General features: G+C 39.5%; 1 protein-coding gene across 1 annotated transcript in view; it reads left to right on the top strand.

Moving 5' to 3' along the window:
* slc66a1 (solute carrier family 66 member 1) overlaps positions 1-18,948 on the top strand; it is a 32,806-nt gene extending 13,858 nt beyond the window's left edge. Inside the window, exons 6-8 of the mRNA XM_063032926.1 lie at positions 3,999-4,091; positions 4,266-4,451; positions 12,263-18,948. Of these exons, the coding sequence (XP_062888996.1) occupies positions 3,999-4,091; positions 4,266-4,451; positions 12,263-12,340 (357 nt within the window). The 3' untranslated portion in view covers positions 12,341-18,948. The remainder of the gene's footprint in view (positions 1-3,998; positions 4,092-4,265; positions 4,452-12,262) is intronic.
* Positions 18,949-20,936: the final 1,988 nt, after the last annotated feature.

The following is a 20,936-nucleotide window of genomic DNA, read 5'->3' as shown; positions in this document are numbered from 1 at the left end:
GTATCATATTTGGAACTTGCCCAGCAGAGTTATGGATGACTGAGTTCATGGGGAGTGAGAGTATGTTGAAATAATTAAGAATAGATTATTTTTAAAGTCATGAACTTATGTTTTTACTTCAGATTAGCTGGAGTTGACCAGTGCTACGGGAGTGGGAATGGATGGTCTTCCCCATCTGTAGAGGCAACTGAGATCTGTCACGTTATAAACAAACAGCTGAACAAATCAGCAAATAAGAAACTAAATAACTGAGTTGCCTTGGTTACCAGTGACAAATTACCAGTGCTTGGGGCTGTTGTTTAACATGTTTTGTCCCTATGCTCTACATTTATTTTTGGAGTGTACTAATCCTGCTTCCACCCTGTAGAATCCTTGTTTAGTTTCCATATTTTTGACATTGATGAAAGTGGTCTACTTCCTTTACTATGCTGAGTATTGCTGAGTATTTCCATCACTAGTTATTGTTTTTAACTGGACAAATGTTGCAAATTAATTATACATAAATTCTAAAATATTTCAGAAGTGCACATGATCAAAGATGTGGTTTCTTACAGAAAGCTAAAAGATAGTTCTTCTGTTACAGTGACTCCCTGGCATGTGATCTGCTAACCAGTTTTTCCAGAGTGGTTTTCAGAGAATGAAGAAGCAGATTTCTAGCTAATTTACTGGGAAAATAAGTAATGGTGGATGTTCAGAGCCTTAAACTGAGGGCTTTCAGTTGCCTTCTTTTTGTAAATGCTCTCCACTTTGAACAACTGTGTCAGAATTTACAGCAACTCCATGGCAAAAATATTCTTCTCCCTTCAACTACACCCCTCCCATACAAGTTTAGTTTTTATTCTTTTGTCTTTTTTCCCCTACTCAATCACTTCTGTGTGAACACAGAATTGACTATTTTAACTGACCTCGTCAATTATTTTCATAGGGTTTAGAAATTGCCTTGCTCTTTGTCAATTCTATAAAGTCAAGAATCCCATATGCTATTACAACTTGTATTAATTGTGAAAATATTGTTAATAGAACAGTTGCAGCACCAGAACAGACCCTTTGGCACACAACATTGTGCTGAACCATTTAGTATTCAAATGGCCAGCTAAACTAATTCCTTCTGCCTACACAATGCCCATATCCTTCCATTTTCCTCACAATCATGTGCCTATCTGAATGTCTCTTAAAAGTCTCTAATGTACCTGCTGCTACCACCACAACCCCAGGCAGCACATTCCAGGCACATTCTTCCTCCACAGCACTGTATTCATCAGCGTGGAGCAGAGAGCGAGTTTGTAAATTTGACAGGAGCAAAGGATGTTGAGAATGGCATGGGTGGGGTGCCACTGGAGGGGTGGTGGACAAGTGGCAGAGGAGTGCCAGGGCAGACACACCCTGCCCTGAGATACCAGGGCAAGGCCATTTCATTCCAAACTACTGGTTTATTGATCATTACAGAATACCTCTCTGGTGCTCCCTGCTTCCTTCCCTCTCCCTTCCCCTTTTCTTAACCATGATTCCAGGCTCCTTGCTTACTTCCCACTCTCAGTCCACAATAGTCAATAATTTGTTTTTTTTTACAGCAGCAGCAGTGCAGTATGTAAAATTACTACAGTACTGTGCAAAAGTGTTAGGCACCCCAGTTATATATGTGTGCCTAAAACTTGCTCAGGTACTGTACATCCCTTCAATTTTTTTTTCACAAGCTCAGCCAACATACTTTATACTTTATTGTCGCCAAACAATTGAAACTAGAACATACAATAATCACAGCGATATTTGATTCTGCGCTTCCCACTCCATAACATATGTAACATCCATTACATTTCTTTGCTTGGTCTGCCTGGTTCTCATTGTTGGGAACTTGGTGTCTTTTGCCATAATATGGACCCTTTCCTTTGTCTGTTTCCTCAATACTTTTGTAGGCTGATCTATCCCACTGAACATCTGACAGCCATCGTCACAAACAGCACTTAGCGATGTGTTTCAGTGGTTCTTTCACAATTTACTGATGTGCCGCTCCATGCCTTCTTGTTTTTCCGTTTTGTTTCCTTCGTAGGGCTCTTCCATCAGGAGCCAATAGACGAAAGGCAAGAGAAAGGCACTTGTTACTCTAGATTCCTGATCATTGTCAGATTCACTTGATCTGTTCTGCTTTCCTTCATTGGTTCCTTGTCGTCAGCAATGGATTGCTGCATTTTGGTTTAGTTCCTTGACCTAAATTAATTTTATCAGTATATGTGAACTTCAGTATTTAGTGTATGTGCATTCTAGGTAACAGGAAGTTCTGAATCCTGACTGCACATTTGCATTTTCTGAGGTACCAGTGTTGCATTTATTTAAAAAAAAAAATTCAAAAGAATTCTAGAAGTCTATCGGTCATTGAAAATATACAATATCATTCAACACTTTGGAAAATGTTCTTGTTAAGGAAGTCCATGTTTATGTTTAACTTTTTGTTGGCATAGGAGCAGAATAGGCTGTTCAGCCCATCAAGTCTGCTCTGCCATTCAAAGTTCAAAGCCATTCCATCTGGCTGATTTATCATCCTTCTCAACCCCAATCTCCTGTCTTCTTGTAACCTTTGATGTTAATCCACCAATCAACTTCTGCTTTAAACACACCCAAATGACTTGGCTTCCACACCCGTTTGTGGCAATCAATTCCATAGATTCACCACTCACAGGCTAAAGAAATTTCTTATCTCTGTTCTAAAGGGACTTTATTCTGTTCTGAGGCTGTGCCTAGACCACTCTACCCACCCACTATCTCCCACTTGTTCCAATTTATCTCTTAAAATACCAACTTTGAATTCCTATTTTGAGTATACACTAATCATCAATTTCCCAAAATGCTAATTTCTCTCTAGAATGTAGGCATCTCATAGAAATATGCATGCTTCTATTCCAACACCTTAACCAGGAATCCACATGGCTCCTGTGGAATGTGGGGCTTTCTCAACCACCAATATGAATTCCAAAGGAAAGAAATAAAAAAAAACACAAACTTAAAACAAAGTAAGACAAATCAAACAAACTTTTCCTTTAGAACCTTTGTAAATAACAAAACCAGAGAATAAACAGCTATTTATTACATACCTTGCTTCCATCTATATCTGGGATATATGTGTCTGGGTTTGAATCCTGGTAAGCTTCCTGTCTAATTTGATGAGTGATTCGTAACAGTGGCTAAATCTACTGCAATCACCTTGTGACCTTCCTTCACTTTCCTCTGGTCCAAACCCCTGGCCAATGATACTTTCATAAAATAAGTGAATCTCACTGACATCCCCAAGTCCGGGACTTCCTCGTTGGCCGAGCTTGGTCCTTCCTGGAGCACATTGGTTAAGCAGGATTACGCCTTTCTGGACTGTTTTCTCTGAAATTACCTCGTATGCCTGATAGTTTTGCTTGTGTGGCCTCTGACAGGATCATTGACTTTCTGAATTATTGTTTCCCAATTATTCATTTCCCTCTAGTTGCAGTTTCACTTCCCCTTAAAGACACAATTGCTCTTCTTGTTACTGCCTTATTCCCACTGATTCATCTTCTGGGCTAGCATTTCCAGATCCATCTCATCACCTTCCTCTTTTGCTATTTCTATTGCTGCTACACTGTGAGTGCTTCCCATTTTGATCATTCAACCCAGATTTCTGTTCAGTTTTTAAGTTGTTCTAATACTTCTGTCTACTTCCCAACCGAGTCTCCTTATCCTTGTCTCTATATGGCTCTGCTTGAACATTGTTTAATCGTTCTCCATTCCAGTTCTTTTCCTTCTCCAGCTCTGCCTTGATACCGAGCTCTCTCTTGCGAGTATTTCCATGTTAATTCCAGTAATGAACATAAGGTAAGGAACTAAAACCCCTTTCATTCGAAATCTTAAATTTCAATTACAGAAGAATAATTTCATCTGTTATTTTCTTGTAATTTGTATGATATCTTATTTCTTATAATGTTTTAATTTGCATCAAACTTTATTAAATCTTTCATTTTTTGTGTTTTTTTTTGCAGACATTTACTACACAGGAAATCATTGGATTTATAGTTGGCTCATTTTCATCAGTATTCTACCTGGCATCCAGGTTGCCTCAGTTGTGGAGAAATGTAAGTGTGTTTCAGGTTATTGGGGTAATGAAGATGCTGTTTGGTATAGAAGCTGTAAAGAATGCACAAGATCTAACTACATTCATTCCCCATTGAAGGAAGAAAACTGAGAAATAACCCTTGTGCTGTGCTTTTTTTTTCCCACTAACAAGTTTACATACGTTTTCTCCTCAGATGCAGAGGAAGTCTACCGAAGGCATATCTCTTTGCCTCTTTGCCTTGATGATCCTAGGGAATCTTACATATGGCCTGTCCGTGTTGCTGAAGGTCCCAAGAAAGGGACAGACTGAGGATAACTACGTGGTGCATCATGTTCCCTGGCTGGTGGGCAGCTTGGGAACTATGGCGCTCGACATTATGGTATCCTTTACCAGTCAAAAGTTCTTTGTTTCTTCCAGTGGCATCTTGTGGCCAGATATTCTGATGCTAATCTACTTGGAGACCTATGCAGTTGACTGCTGACAGCTATGCTTCAGAGGTATAATGGTATTATGTGGGCCAGGTAAGGTCAGCTCTGATTCCTTCTGAATTAGCTTGCTTCAGCTGGTGTGGCAGTGCTAATGACATGATTTACTTCAGTGCTTCTTGAGTTAGTACTTATGGCAATAACTCCTACTGGGCAATGGTACGTACAGAAGAAAGAAGCAAGTGTATCAGCTTCAGTAATACACAGTAATGGAACAAACTAACAAGGGATTAATAGCAAACATAACAGAAGTAGATGGAAATGAAACTAGGGAAATGTTAATTAAAAGCTAGACGGAGTGGTGTTTAATGTGAGTAGGGGGAGCAAAGAGTGAAATAGATGACAAAGGACGTGGTTAGTGAAGAGTATCTCTCCCATCTTCTGCTCTTGCTCTGGCTCACTTTGGGATGGATAGGGAGGGGCGTACCTCCATGAACTCTGGAGGAAGTGGGACACTGGTCTACATAACCATTGTATCTAATTTGAAATGCACCATTACCCTTTTCCCATTGGCAATAACATTATTATAAAGAGAGGCAGGATACACGGATAATTGGCAGTGCTGTCACAGAAGATTGTTGGCAGCTAAAATCCCCAAGGAGTGAAAAACAGAACATTGCCACTTTTCCAAATAGTTTTTCGCATTTACAGGAGGAGGGAGCCCAAGCTCGTCCTATCCATGCAGACAAGCTTCTGAACAGTCTAAGTAGAATTGGAGATCCTCTAATATTACCTGTGCTTCTAGGGTCTAAATTAGTTGAGATCTTTGATCTCTGCACTTGTCAATATGAGGATAAATAAAATCAGAATCATGTTTAATAGCACTGGTACATATCATGAAATTTCTTGTTATGCGGCAGCAGTACAATCCAATACATTTTATATATATATACAGTGGCATGCAAAAGTTTGGGCACCCCTGGTCGAAGTTTCTGTTACTGTGAATAGCTAAGCGAGTAAAAGATGACCTGATTTCCAAAAGGCATAAAGTTAAAGATGACACATTTCTTTAATATTTTAAGCAAGATTACTTTTATATTTCCGTCTTTTACATTTTCAAAATAACAAAAAAGGAAAAGTGCCCAAAGCAAAAGTTTGGGCACCCTGCATGGTGACACCCCCTTTAGCAAGTATCATAGCTTGTAAACACTTTCTGTAGCCAGCTAACAGTCTTTCAATTTTTGTTTGGGGGATTTTAGCCCATTTTTCCTTGCAAAAGGCTTCTAGTTCTGTGAGATTCTTGGACCGCCTTGCATGCACTGCTCTTTTGAGGTCTATCCACAGATTCTCGATGATGTTTAGGTCGGGGGACTGTGAGGACCATGGCAAAACCTTCAGCTTACGCCTCTTGAGGTGGTCCATTGTGGATTTTGAAGTGTGTTTAGGATCATTATCCTGTTGTAGAAGCCATCCTCTTTTTATCTTCAGCTTTTTTGCAGACGGTGTGATGTTTGCTTCCAGAATTTGCTGGTATTTAATTGAATTTATTCTTCTCTCTACCGTGAAATGTTCCCCGTGCCACTGGCTGCTACACAAGCCCAAAGCATGATCGATCCACCCCCGTGCTTAACAGTTGGAGAGGTGTTCTTTTCATGAAATTCTGCACCCTTTTTTCTCCAAACATACTTTTGCTCATTGCTGCCAAAAAGTTCTATTTTAACTTCATCAGTCCACAGGACTCGTTTCCAAAATGCATCAGGCTTGTTTAGATGTTCCTTTGCAAACTTCTGATGCTGAATTTTGTGGTGAGGACACAGGAAAAGTTTTCTTCTGATGATTCTTCCATGAAGGTATTATTTGTGCAGGTGCCACTGCGTATTAGAACAGTGCACCACCACTCCAGAGTCTGCTAAATCTTCCTGAAGATCTTTTGCAGTCAAACGGGAGTCTTGATTTGCCTTTCTAGCAATCCTACGAGCAGTACTCTCGGAAAGTTTTCTTGGTCTTCCAGACCTCAACTTGACTTCCACTGTTCCTGTTAACTGCCATTTCTTAATTACATTACGAACTGAAGAAACGGCTACCTGAAAACGCTTTGCTATCGTCTTATAGCCGCCTCTGCTTTGTGGGCATCATTTATTTTAATTTTCAGAGTGGTAGGCAGCTGCTTAGAGAAGCCCATGGCTGCTGATTGTTGGGACAAGGTTTGAGGAGTCAGGGTATTTATAAAGCTTTGAAATTTGCATCACCTGGCCTTTCCTAATGATGATTGTGAACAAACCATAGCCCTAACAAGCTAATTAAGGTCTGAAGCCTTGGTAAAAGTTATCTGAGAGTTCAAATCTCTTGGGGTGCCCCAACCTTTGCATGGTGCTCCTTTCCTTTTTTTCCCCACTCTAAAATTATACAAAACAAAAATAATACACTAATCTTGCTTAAAATGTTGAAAAGAATGTTTCATCTTTAACGTTATGATGTTTGGAGATCAGTTCATCTTCTACTCACTTAACTATTCACAGTAACAGAATTTTTGACCGTGTGTGTGTGTGTGTGTGTGTGTGTGCGCGCGCGCGCCTTCAGGCTCCTGTACCACCACCTTGATGGTAGTAATGAGAAGAGGGCATACCTTAGGCAACTGGGGGTCCTCAATGATGAATACCACCTTTTTGAGACATTGCTCCTTGAAGACGTCCTGGATGATGGAACTGACTGAGTTTACAACTGTCTGCAGCTTATTTCAATCCTGTGCAGTTCCCCCCGTGCCTCCCCATACCAGATGGTGATGCAGCCAGTTAGAATGCTGTCATGATACATCTGTAGAAATTTGTGAGTGACTTTGCTGACATACCAGGTCTCCCCAAACTCCTAGTGAAGTATAGCCACTGTCATGCCACCTTTGTAACTGCAACAATATGTTGAGCCCAGGATGTATCCTCAGAGATGTGGACACCCAGGAACTGAAATTGCTCACTCTCTCCACTTCTGATCCCTCAATGAGGACTGGTGTGTGTTCCCTCATCTTACCCTTCCTGAAGCCCACAGTCAGTTTGGTCTTACTGATGTTGAATGCAAGGTTGTTGCTGCGACAACACTCAACCAGCTGATCTGTGTCGCTCCTGTGTGTCTTGTCACCATCTGAAATTCTGCCAGCAATAGATGTGTTGTCAGCAAATTTATAGCTGGCATTTGAGCTGTTCCTAGCCACACAGCCGTGGGTGTAGAGCGTGTAGAGCAGTGGACCAATTACACATCCCTGAAGTGCACCAGTGTTGATGGTCAGCAAGGTGGAGATGATGTCTCTGATCCGCACAAGTTGTGGTCTACTAGTTAGGAAGTTGAGGATTCAGTTGCAGAAGGAGGGCCAGAGGCTTGAGTTTTGGATCTTGTTGATCAGAACTGTAGGAATGATTGTGTTAAACTCTGAACTGTAATCAATAAACAGCAGCTTGACACAAGTATTGGTATAGCTCAGCTCTTTTATGTTAAACCATTAATCTCACCAATAGAGATCAAGTGCACCCTTTATTTGATTTTAACGTTGATTTCAAATGTATAAGAATATTCTGTGACTTCTGATCTACAATCAAATCAAGCTAAGTTTGATCATTTAACATTGAAAGATCAACCTATGTTTTCCTGTTATCCAATTATGTTTACTGCTGAAATTTTGAGCAAAAAATTTTAATTGATATTTTATGCAGATGGAGGGATTCCTCGTATAAAAAAAAGGTTAGAAGTAAAAACTGTCATCACATTTACAGGATGCCTAAGGTTCATACCTTAGTAATTTTCTGTATTGCTCTGTCCTGCTGCTGCTGCAAAAAATCTACAAATTTATGTCATGTGGATGATGTCAACGCTCCATGTTTATCCAGGGCATTCCCTCTCCTAATTGTTGCCATCAGGAAGGGGGTACAAAAGCATGAAGGTAAACACTCAGTGATTCAGGAACTGTTACTTCCCCTCTGCCATCTGATTTCTAAATGGACATTGAACTCATGAACACTACCTCACTTCTTTTTGTTTCTGCACAATTTTTAATTTAAATATTTAATGTAATTTATATATTTTAATTTATTATTTTTTCTATGTTTGTCATGTATTGCATTGTACTGCTGCTGCTAAGTTAACAGATTTCATGACATATGCTGGTGATATTAAAGCTGATTCTGATGTGGGTCTTTGTTGTGGACTGAGAGTAGGAAGGAGACAGGGAAAGGGAATTGTGGTTGGAAATAGGGAAGCACAAGATAGACAATCTATTATGAACAAATAAACCAATTGACCTTCCATGGTGTCTCAGAGCTGGGTGTATCTGCAAGCAATGCCACCCTCTACCCCTGACTCCTATGCCACCTGCAGTGCTCCACCCTTGCCATTCCCAACATCCTTTGCTCCCGCCAGATTTACAAACTTGCTGTTTGCTCCACATTGATAAATACAGTACTGTGCAAAAGTCTTAGGCACCCTTGCTATATATGTATGTGCCTAAGACTTTTGCAATGGACTGAATCTGGAAATGTATTTGAAGAGGCAGATAGAACATGCTAAATGGTCTCCTGTGTTGTTAATTTTGTGTGATTTTATGAGATAAAAGATCAATTAATATTTGAGAAAGGAATGTTCATTGTTTAACATATTGGCAAATTATGGAGCTGCCTGGAGGGTTAACGTGGAAATAAACCGGTAGAATTGAACTTGGCAGGATAGAGCATTGGTTGGAAAATTTGTACCAGAAAAAGTGTACCAGAAAGCGAGTAAAGAGAACTTTTTCCCTGAGTCTTGGTTTGATGTGCCTAACATTTCTTGTTATATTTGAATGCATGCAGAATATGGAATAAGGTAGATGATCTTGTAGCGCAGTTAGAGATTGGCAAGTGTGATATTGTGAGGATCACTTGAGTTGTGGCTGAAAGATTGTTGGGAGCTTAACATCCAACGATATACATTGTATCAAAAGGACGTGCAGGCAGACAGAGCAGATGGCAAGGCTGTGTTGGTAAAAAATGAAATCAAATCCTTGGAAAGAGGCGACATAGGAGCGGAAGATGTAGAATCCAGTGGGTATAGTTAAGAAGCTGCAAGGATAAAAAGACTGGGAATTATATACAGGCATTTGTACGGTATCCAGGATGTGGTGTACAAATTACAACAAGAGTTAGAAGAGGCATGTAAAAAGGGTAATGTTGCAGTGGTCATGGGGGATTTCAATAAGCAATTAGATCGGGAAAATCAAGTTGGTACTTTATCCAGGAGAGAGAATTTATAGAATGCCTATGAGGTGGCTTTTTTTTTTTTAAAGAGCTGTTTGTGGTTAAGCCCACTGGGGGAAAGGCTATTTTGGATTAGGTGTTGAGTAATGAACCAGATTTGATTAGGGAGCTTAAGGTAAAGGAACCCTTAGGAAACAGTGATTATAATATGATAGAATTCTCTTTGCAACTGAAGGTAGATGAATCACCAGGACCAGATGGTCTACACCCAAGGTAGCTTAAGAAATTGTGGAGGCACTAGTAGTGATCTTTCAAGAATCACTAGATTATGGATTGGTTCCAGAGGACTGGAAAATTATGAGAGTCATTCCACTCTTCAAGAAGGGAGGAAGGCAAAAGAAAGGAAATTATAGGCCATTTAGCCTGACCTCAGTGGTCGGGAAGATGTTGGAGTCAATTGTTAAGGGTGGAGGTGCAGGATAAAATGGGTCAAAATCCTGAAGTTTTCCTTAAGGGAAAATCTTGCCTGACAAATCTGTTGAAATTCTTTGAGGAAATAACAAGCAGGATAGACAATGGATAATTGGTGGATGTTGTGTACTTGGATTTTCAGAAGGCCTTTGACAAGGTACTGCACATGAGGCTGCTTAACAAGAGCCCATGGTATTACATGAAAGACACCAACATCGAGGATTGGCTGATTGGCAGGAGATAAAGTAAGAATAAAGAGAGCCTTTCTGGTCTGGTTGGTCAGTATTGGGACTGCTGTTTATGTTATATGCTAGTAGTTTGGATGACAGAACTGATGGCTTTGTGGCCAAGTCTGCAAAGAATACAAAGGTAGGTATTGATGGGTAGTGCTGAGAAAGCAGGGAGACTGCAGGTGGACTTAGCCAGATTAGGAGAATGGGCAAAGAAGTGGCAGATGGAATGTAGTGTCGGGTAGTGTATGGTCATGTACTTTGGCAGAAGGAATAAAAACACTTTTTTAAATGGGGAGAAAACACAAAAATCTGAGGTGCAAAGGGACTTGGGAGTCCTTGTGCAGGATTCCCTAAAGGTTAATTTGCAGGTTGAGTCAGGTGAAAGGCAGATGCAATTTTAGTATCAATTTCAAGTGGACTAGAACAGGGGTCCCCAACCTTTTTTGCACCGCGGACCGGTTTAATATTGATAATATTCTTGCGGACTGGCCGATGGGGGTTGGGGGGGTGTTCAAGTAGGGTTAAACTCACCTCAACTTGTCTTTTACAGTTAGGGTTGCCAGCTTTCTCACTCCCAAATAAGGGACAAAAGTAGCAGTCAAATCCCGGGACACTTTACCCCAGGAAAGACTACCATGACCATGAAGCCTTGCGCAGGCACCTGTGTGCGCATTCGCCTACTGCTGATTTTTCTCCACAAATCGATTTTTGTCTTTATCTTCCCAAATACACTGTACATACATTATTTCTACTTTATATAGGCTGTGTATTTATCATATCATTCCTGCTTTCACTATATGTTAGTGTTATTTTTGATTTTGTGTTATTTGGTATGATTTGGTAGGTTATTTTTTGGCCCTGGGAACGCTCAAAAAATTTTTCCCATATAAATTAATGGTAATTGCTTCTTCGCTTCACGCCATTTCGGCACAAAAAGTTTCAGAGGAACGCTGTACCTCAGTGGGGGAAATACGGGACAAGGGCGGTCCCGTATGGGACAAACCAATTTAGCCCAATATACGAGATGTCCCAGCAAATACAGGACAGTTGGCAGCCCTATGTTCAAGTTCAAGAGTGCGTGACAGGGAATGAGGAAATGTGCAGCTGACTCGTATCGTTTCCTCGCGGCCCGGTAGCACATGCTCTGCGGCCCAGTGGTTGGGGACCGCTGGACTAAAATATAAAAACAAGGATCTAATGCTGAGGCTTTACATAGCATTGGTGAGGCCCCACTTAGGAGTATTCTGAGCAGTTCTGGATCCCTTATCTAAGAAAGCATGTACTAACACTGGAGATTCCTCAGAGAAGGTTCATGAGAATGATTTCAGGAGTGAAGGGTTATCGAATGAGGAGTGTTTTACTCCAGGCCTATAGTCGCTGGAATACAGGGGAATGAGCAGGGATGTCATTGAAACCTATCGAATGTGGAAAGGCCAGGTGGATGTGGAGAGAATGTTTCCTATACTGGGGGAGTCTTGGGCCCAAAGGGCCTCAGAATAGCAGGGCGGCCATTTAGAATGGAGATGAGTACAAATTTCTGTAGCCAGAGTGTGGTGAATCTGTGGAATTCATTACCACGGGTGGCTGTGGAGGCCAGGTCATTGGGCGTATTTAATGGAAGTTCATAGGTTCTTCATTAGTCAGGGTGTAAAAAGTTATGGGGAGCAGGCAGGAGAATGGAGTTGAGAGGGAAAATAAATCAGCCATGAAATGGCAGAACATACACAGTGGGTTCCATGGTCTAATTCTGTTTTGTCTTGTGTCAAAAGTGGGAATATTTATATTTTCTGATTTTTTTTCGTGAATGCAATAAAAACATTTTGTTTCTCCTTAATGATATCTGTGCAGATTTTAATTCAGTTTTTCATGTATAAAACACAGAAGGATGAAAGGGAACTATTAATTCCACGGAGAAGATTACACTGAAGATTTTTAAAAATGGAAACAATGATAAGGGAAATACTTATGTAAATTCAACTGGAAAACCTGATTTAGTTTAGAAGATAACTAAACTTTATGCTGCATTTCCATATTAATTAATTTTTACAATTATGCTGGAATCAAGGTCACCTGGGAGATACCTCACCCCTAAGAGCTTGTTGCACAAACCTGACTTTCATGCATCATCGTGTTCCCACTGGGCGAAGAGGGAGAAAGGTGCAAAATGTTTGTCGTCTTGAAATCAGTGGATGAACCAATAGATGAAAGAACAGAGAAAAATGGTTATAAAATTCATCCAGTCTCAGCAATTAAGAACATTATTTAGTTATAGACTTGTCCACTGGACTGCACCAAGTGATCGGTTTCTACATCTATGTGTAATGATGTTGCTATTGATCAGAAATACTTGAAGAGTCGAATCAAATTTCACACAAAGATATTGCAGTCCAGAAATTAACCAACCATTAATATTTGTTTGAACTTAGGAATGGGGTGGTAAAGCTGCCCAGACAATTCTTGACCAAACTGCAATAATTTTATTTACAACTGGGTTTTAATTAGACTTTTATTGAACTTGAAATAGTAGATATACAAATTCACATCATAGGAGCTGCATTTTAAAAATGGGAAGATGCACTGGGTGACACAGTAGTGCACCTTGTAGAGCCACTGCTTCACAGGGACAACAATGCCCCATGTTCAGACTTGACCTCTGGAGTTTGCATCTCTTCTCTGTGTGACAGGGTTAGATATTCTCCAAGATCTCTAGTTTCCTCCCATGCCTCAAGAATGCGCAAGTTGATAGGTGATTGGCCACTAAGTTATTCTGATGGACTTGGTCCATAAACATGAGATTCTGCAGATGCTGGAAATTTTGAGCAACACACAAAATGCTAGAGGCAGCATCTGGAGCGGAATAAGCAGTCGACATTTCAGGCTGAGACCTGCATCAGGATTGGAAAGGAATGGGGCATAAATCAGAATAAGAATGGTGAGGAAGGGGCTGCCTGCTTGTTCTCCTTCACTTTACCCCTACCTTAATCTGGCTTCTATCTGCTTCCAATCCTGATGAGGGGTCTTGGCCCAAAGTGTTACCTGTCCCCTCCATAGGTGCTACCTGAGTTGCTGACATCCTCCAGCATCTGCGTGTGGAGAGCTGAAGAGCCTGTTTCTGTTCTGCACCTCTCAGTGACTCTGTGGTGGCCCTGATGAATGTTGGGTGTGGTCATGAGCCATTCAAAAATGTATTCCTGGTCTGTACTGATAATCAACTACAACTTTCCTTGGATAAAGAATGGTTAAGGAATCAGGCAAGTTCCTCATCTATTCAGTCACATTTACCTGACCAGTGTATGAAGGTGTAAAGCTGGAATGTAATTGGGCTGAGCTATGCGATGCTTTCAGAAGCATCACTGGCCCACTGACACTTGCTGTCTGGGCTCATCAACCGGAAATGACCACTTGAGTTATGTAGCAGAATGCAAAACACTGAACTTGTATCCCAGCAGGAATTTGGTTTATAGGGGATGGTTCTGTGCAGGTTATCATAAATGTTCCAGTTTTTAAATACATTATCTGTATTTTAATTTAAATATATTAATATTTTTGTATGAACTTAAGTGACAAGATCAAGAAAAGTCTTGTCCAGTGTTTTAAATTTTTATGGGTTCTTATGGAACATTGTGGCTTATAAAATTAGTGAAACTATTTAATTTGATTTTGATCATTTGAGATTTTCAGAATTGAACCAATTAGCAGCAAAATTTGTTTATCCTTTATTATGTTATTGATATGGGTAACATTCCTTTGGATTTACCATTTTTGTTTGGAATCTCAATAGTTACAAAAGACTGTTTGGCCCATTGAGTCCATGCTGACTCTCCAGCTGCCCTACTTCTGCATCCTCTCACTGTTGCCATGCAAATTCTTTCAGATAATTATCCAAATACCTTCATGACTACCCTTGACCATGCATTATAGATTCTAACCATTCACCGCACACTGCCAGTCAACTTCATTTTGTGTTCCCTGGCTCTTGACCCTTCCACCAATGACAGCAGTTTCTTTCTTCATCCTTCATAATTCATTGGGTACTCTAGTATCCCCTCTTTCAACTTTGGCTCCTCCAGCCTATCCACACAACTAAAAATCCCTCAGTGATGGAATCACTTGAGTAAAAGTGATTAGTCCAAAGACTGCTTCCTAAAGTACAGTGCTAGTCATAAAGTTAATGATTTCTTTGCTCTAATCCTGTCTGTCTATATTTATAAAGCCCAAGATCCTGTTTGTTTTTTTTTAACAACTTTCCCAATTATTTGGTCACTATTAACAAACTATACCTGTACCTGAAATTTCCCTGTACTTAACCTTTGTTAGAGTTGTGCCATTGACTTTATATTGTCCTTTCTCATTCATCCTGCCACAATGTAACTTGGCATTTCTCAGCATTGCTTGTTCCTCTTAAGGCACATTTTTCTCACTGCTTCTCCCTCTATCCTCACTTGTGTTCGGATCAAGATTCACAGAACCATTTTCTGCTCTTATTTCATTCTAATTTTCCTTTTCCTCCTGCAGTAACGCTTAAAACCCAACCTTTTTCTCACTTTTTCCTCGCGTATTCCTGAATTATTTTAATGCAAAAGAAACATAAATTGATAGCTATTGATAACTTTGTATAAACTAGTTGATGTATAAATGTTTTTACTCTGGTATTTGACTTTCTTAGCAAGGTAGCAATATTTTAATTTTTTTATTCATGCATTTTTAGAGCTAAATCATTGGCACATAGAATGTGCTTTTTAAAACAAGAACTACCCTTGCTGTCTGGATTTACTCAGTAGCTCTAATTAGTCCCCACATCTGGATGTTACACTACAAGCCATTTGAAAATAATGATCTGTGTGTCAAATTAATTTTTTGTTTATCCCACAAGGCTGAATTGGCAACTCTGACTTCAGCACAGGCAAAATCATCTGCTTAAGCCCATCATTCCTACTGAGGCAAAGACCCCTGACCACAGCTCCCCAGAGTCCCATGTTCTGGGCCACCAGAAGGGTGATCAGCTCTGTGCTTCCACTTTCACCATATAACTTCATACGTCTCCTAGTCAAAAATCCTTCCCCTGACAGGACTGAGTTCTATGGAGCTTCTGTTGCCATTTCTGTAGTTTGCTAGCCCCAGGCCCATCCCCTGCCCCCCCCCCCCTTTTGTAGCCAGGCTTGGGACTGTCCATGGCAGAGTTAACATAATTCTATCCACCAGTTAAATGTGAATGGTGACAGTGGTACAGTATGTAGTTATAAGCTTCAACTTCAGGCTTTGTTTTCAAGCTTCATTGTCTGAAGTATTATGAAGGATGTTTGGAGTTGGCCCAAACCCTTATAATGCTGTCCTCCATCACTTCACACATCCAGCTACTGTAACAAAAAAGTGCACATATTAAAGATTTGCCAGCAAGTTAACTGAAAACAAACAAAGCTTATCCTAATATTTAATAATTATTTAAAATTAAATGAAGGTTTGGCCTCTAACTTTTTTAAAAGTAAAAAAACTTGCAATTGATGGATATTTTTTCTTCGTGTGATGTGAGCAAGCCCATCCCTTCTGAAAATCCTGAAGTATTCTCAAAATTCCTAAAGTATCAGTTAATTATTCAATTCATACTTGACCTGAGTCAATAGTGATTTCTGCATTTTCCCCTTTTCTCATCATCCCTTTGATTCTTATCCTAGTTAAGTTCTTGTGCATTTGACTCTGCTTTTGTTTTAGGTATATGAGGGGAGGAGCCTGCAGGGATTGGGCAAACGGAAATTGGGGTAGGTAGCTGGAGAAATAAGGTCAACATGGCTTCATTGGGCTGAAGGGCCTGCATGTATGCTGTATTGCTCTACGACTCCATAACTAGTTGCCCTCCCTATTTGAATATTTTAATATTCATTGTTATGTTATTTCTGAAGTAATATTGGGAGAAAATGGCATCTGTGACTGTGAGCACCAACAACCACTGAAAGCTCATGGGTTTGGTATTTTTTTGCATAACTTTCTTCTGGGCAGCTTCATACTGATTCGCTTATTTTATGCATTTATTTGTTGCATTTGTGTTTCAGATTAATTCCAATATATTGTAGATGGTATTAGTATTAACAGACTGGCTGAGTTTTTGGGTGCTCATGTTTAAAACAAATTGTGCAAAGTTACAGAGAAGAAAGTTTTTGCCCTGTTATCTCATTGTGTTGTTGGTTAATTAGTTCCTGACGTAGGTTCCTCCAACAATCCTGAATATGTCATCCTAAAGAGCATTTGACAAAGGGTATCTGATTGTCCTTATCAGGACTAAATGACCGGAAGGTCCAAAAGAGGGAGAACATGAGTGATGAGGGAAACTGCAGCCATTTACTAATTTGTTTGTTACCCCACAGGCTTGTTCGGGGTGTATTTAAATATGCAATTACAAGTACATCATTGTAGAAATGGACAGGGAGTCTGTTGAGCCCTTCAGACCTAATCTTTTATCCATCATGACTTATCCTTTCAAATCTTCACAAATTGCTAAATTCAAACTTGCCTTTTAATTTGGCTCTGTTTATTCATTTGGCTCTTCGTAATCTCTCAGAAGAGGGTTGGATTAATGTTGCTCTGTATTGATTTCAAACAAGGATGCGCTGAGGTATTTCACAAAAAGGCATTAATGTCACTCGGCTACTTAAGAGGAAATGGAAAAAATGGTCATAAATACATTGAAAAGGGTACCTTCACAGGGAATTTATCTCCTCTGCCATAGCTGAGGGGATAGGAATGTTTACAAAAGGTGCTGCACTTCGTTGCACTCGTTGGTGTAGAGTATACCAGTACTGATTGATAGGTAGATACTTTATTGATCCCAAAGGAAATTGTAGTGTCACAGTAGCATTACAAGTGCACAGATATAAATATTAGAAAAGTAGAAATAATAAAAAATAAGTTGCCACAAACAGTCTAACTGGAGGGGGGTCATCACTTCTCTGGCCTGACTCACTCTAGAGCCTAATGGTCAGGGGTAAGAATGACCTCATAGCGCTCTTTGGAGCAGCGCAGTTATCTAAAGGATGCTTGAATTTCCCCAGGCAATGGAGGATTCTGAGTAACCCACTTCTCACACGAACTGTCTGGTTGGTGACAAATCTACTTTGTATTTATGAATAGTTACCTTCTGCACAGGATGTTTATGCAGTTTACTGGTCACTTTAGTGCATATCTGGTTTTTGAGTGATTATTTTTTCCAGTATATGTTGCTATGATATTGTAAATTACAAGATAAAGGGAGGCAACATTTCACTATTTTATTGTACTATAATGTTCTTCCTAGTTTGACTAATAGAAAATATCAAATTGTATTTTAATTATTTTTAATACAATAGTAGATCAGTTTATTTAAATGTTAGATAAACTGCTATTTCTAGCATCTGAAAGTCAATTATTGAACAATGTAAATGTACGCATAATATATCAAGCATTTATCAAAGAAGCAGTTAATCAAATGAACATTTTTCATTCTCCTATCTTTTTATATTTGGTGTTTCTTTTTTCCCCTGAATAAACCAAACATCAAACAATGTTAGACACTAGAGGGCTGTGGGATTAATTAAATGAATGACTTTAGAAGGAGAAAATAACTACAGTATTTAAATGCATCCAATCACTTAGTATTGGAAAAGACTGAGCTTGGCAGCTTTTCACAGGCTGTCTGCCCAAATGTCTGTGCCATTTCTTTGAAAGCTTTCCAATTAACTGTACATGCCAGTGTCTGATGATGCCCCCACCTCCTGCCGCTTACCCAATCTTCCTTCCCACATTAAAGCGGTTTTCTTAAAGTTACTATTGAATCTATTTCCTTCACCTTTTGGTTGTTTCAAATTTAAAACCACTCAGTAGTAGTAGAAACTTTGTTCCACACCCACCTGGCTCTTTGCCAGTTTATCGTACTTTGTGCTGTCTGTTTGCCAACTTCCTCGCCAGAGAAAATAATTTTGCTGCTTCTACTCTACTCAGGCCTGTCCTAATATTGGACATCTTCCCTTGACTTTCTCTCCATTCTTTCATTATAAATGCACTCTCCCATCTGAGAGGATCCCTAGTACAACTTTTGCAAAGTTTTGTGTTCTTAGACATGGAGCTCAGAACTGAATGCAACAGGGGTCTGGTTAGTGACTGATAACAATTTAGCATAACCTCCTTGTGGTCCCATACATCTGTTTCAATGTACACAAATAATTATGTCTGCCTTTAATGATTTTCCTCCCTGGACAGCATTGTTCAATTGAGCAAGGATGCACTCTGTTTGTACTGCATGTCAGTATAGACAGGAAGGGAGAGAAACTTGCATGCCTGTGAAGGAAATTGATCTCTGCCAAGCCTCATTAGCTGCTCTGTTTAGGATATTCAGTACATTATAGTACTAATCTATTTTATCACAACAGAATCAATGTATTTTGCAGCATACTTGAATACAAATAAAATTAATTTTGTTTAATATAATGTATGATAAATTCAGAATAATTTGTTTTAAAAGTTTACAAACTTGTTTTAAACATTCCCAATGTTTGTATAATGGTTGCTCTTTTACATAAACCATTATGTTCAAAATATCTGTGTGTTTGTCTTTTTGTACATTGAGAATGCAGAAATGGACAAAGTGCTTGAGGATAGGAAACAGCAGATACTTGCAAGTGTGGATCTAAGACTTGAAATTACATACAGGCCTAGGTCAAAGGTAAAATTGTGCTGGGTTTCAGCTTCTGCAAGTGCAGGATGGATGATTGCTATTTAAATCCTTTGCCGTATCAAATCTGATCTGCATTAATTTTTGTGGGGATTCTTGCCGTGGAGTCCAGAAAGTAAAGGAAAATTATCTAGCATTGATAATCTCAGACCAAATTAATCCACCTGCACAAACCTGGATTAATGACCAAAGTATTTAGGAGAGGGAGTGGGACGGATGAGAAGAAAACATTTCTAACAAACTTGAGATCTTTAACTGCTACATTCAATAACTATAGCCATAGAGCACTACAACACTGAACCAGGCTCTTTAGCCCATGCTGAATTGTTATCCTGCCTATTCTCATCAACCTGTACCTGGACCATAACCCTCCATACCTCTTTCCCCCTCTATATACTTGTCCAAATTTCCCTTAAGTGATGAAATCGAAGCCGCATCCACTCGTTCCATACTCTCACCACCCTCTCTCTCAAGTTCCCCTAAAATATTTCACCTTTCACCCCTAACCTATGACCTTCAGTTTGAGTCTCACCCAACCTCAGTGGAAAAAGCCTGCTTGCATTTATCCTATCTAAACCCCTCATTATTTTGTATACCTCTATCAAATCTCCCTTCATTTTCCTCATTGATGATGTATCTGGATTTTTAAAGTGATTTCTGGACGCAAGTTCTTATTTTAATCCTGTTCAAATACGAGTCAATCTGTAAAAGAGTTTAGCATTTTGGGAGATGTAACTTACAATATTTCCCAATGATTCAAAGCAGATATTAAAAGGCAAAATCATAACAAAACTCCTGGCTAGACTAGTCTGTATCATGTCCAGCTTGAGTCACAGAAGAGGACTTAAAATACAAAATGATGGGAGTACAAAGAACTCCAAAGCTGGTCACTGCTGTCCAGTGTCCGTGTTAGGAAGGAAAAACTTGAAGAGCTGTTTCCCTTCTAAAGAGCAGGCCTGTGAGATTATATATAAATTCAAAAAATTAAACTTAAGGGAATGGAAAATGTATCCAGAATGTTTTAAACTATCTGTTAGGATCTGGGAAAGGGACATATTCAAACTGTTCAGTGGAAGTTTTGAAAATAATATCAAGTTCCTGATATACAGAATAGTTTTCTGAGCAGAGCGGTGGGAAAAAAAAGAAAATATTTGAGAAATACTTAAATGCTGAAATGAGGCATAATGAGTTTTCCACAGGGATGAACGTAAGTCGATTAGATCTCCTGCATGCTTAATTATAATTTCAGCTTGTATGTGAACCATATAAACTTCTATCCATTCCAAGGTGTTGTTGCCACGTGAAAGGCATTGCCTTTGTTAGAAAGCAAACTGTTTCTCATTTTACAGTATTTTTTTGAGTTTTGCAAACTTGACACACTTGTTCATTTTCTACCTGATACTGCCCTGAGTATGCTGAGGAAGAATACCCCATCGATCTCTGGGCATTTAGGAGAGATTGAGGATGTACTGTAAGTACCCAGAGAAGGAAGGGGTCAGGTTACCATGGATTTACCATTAACCCACCCCCATCGCTTGCTGTTCTTCTGTCCATGAATTCAAACTCTTGGCATGAGTTAATTGGTCACCTTTTAAGTTGAACTTGAAAGGGCTCTGTGGAATTCTGAAATACTGAACATGAAACGTTAGTTATGCAGAGTCTGTGGTGACATAATAATGTCTCAGGTTGATAAACTTTGATCAGACCGAAAAATTTGGAACACAAGAATTAGTAAATGTGAAGCTGCAGATGCTGAAAACCTGAAATTTAAAATCAGAAAATAATAGAGATTCTGGACAAAAAAATGTTATGATGGTGTTTATT

Source organism: Mobula hypostoma, chromosome 25 (genome assembly GCF_963921235.1).
Source record: "Mobula hypostoma chromosome 25, sMobHyp1.1, whole genome shotgun sequence".
Lineage (NCBI taxonomy): Eukaryota > Metazoa > Chordata > Chondrichthyes > Myliobatiformes > Myliobatidae > Mobula > Mobula hypostoma.
This window is presented reverse-complemented; position numbering and strand designations above follow the sequence as displayed.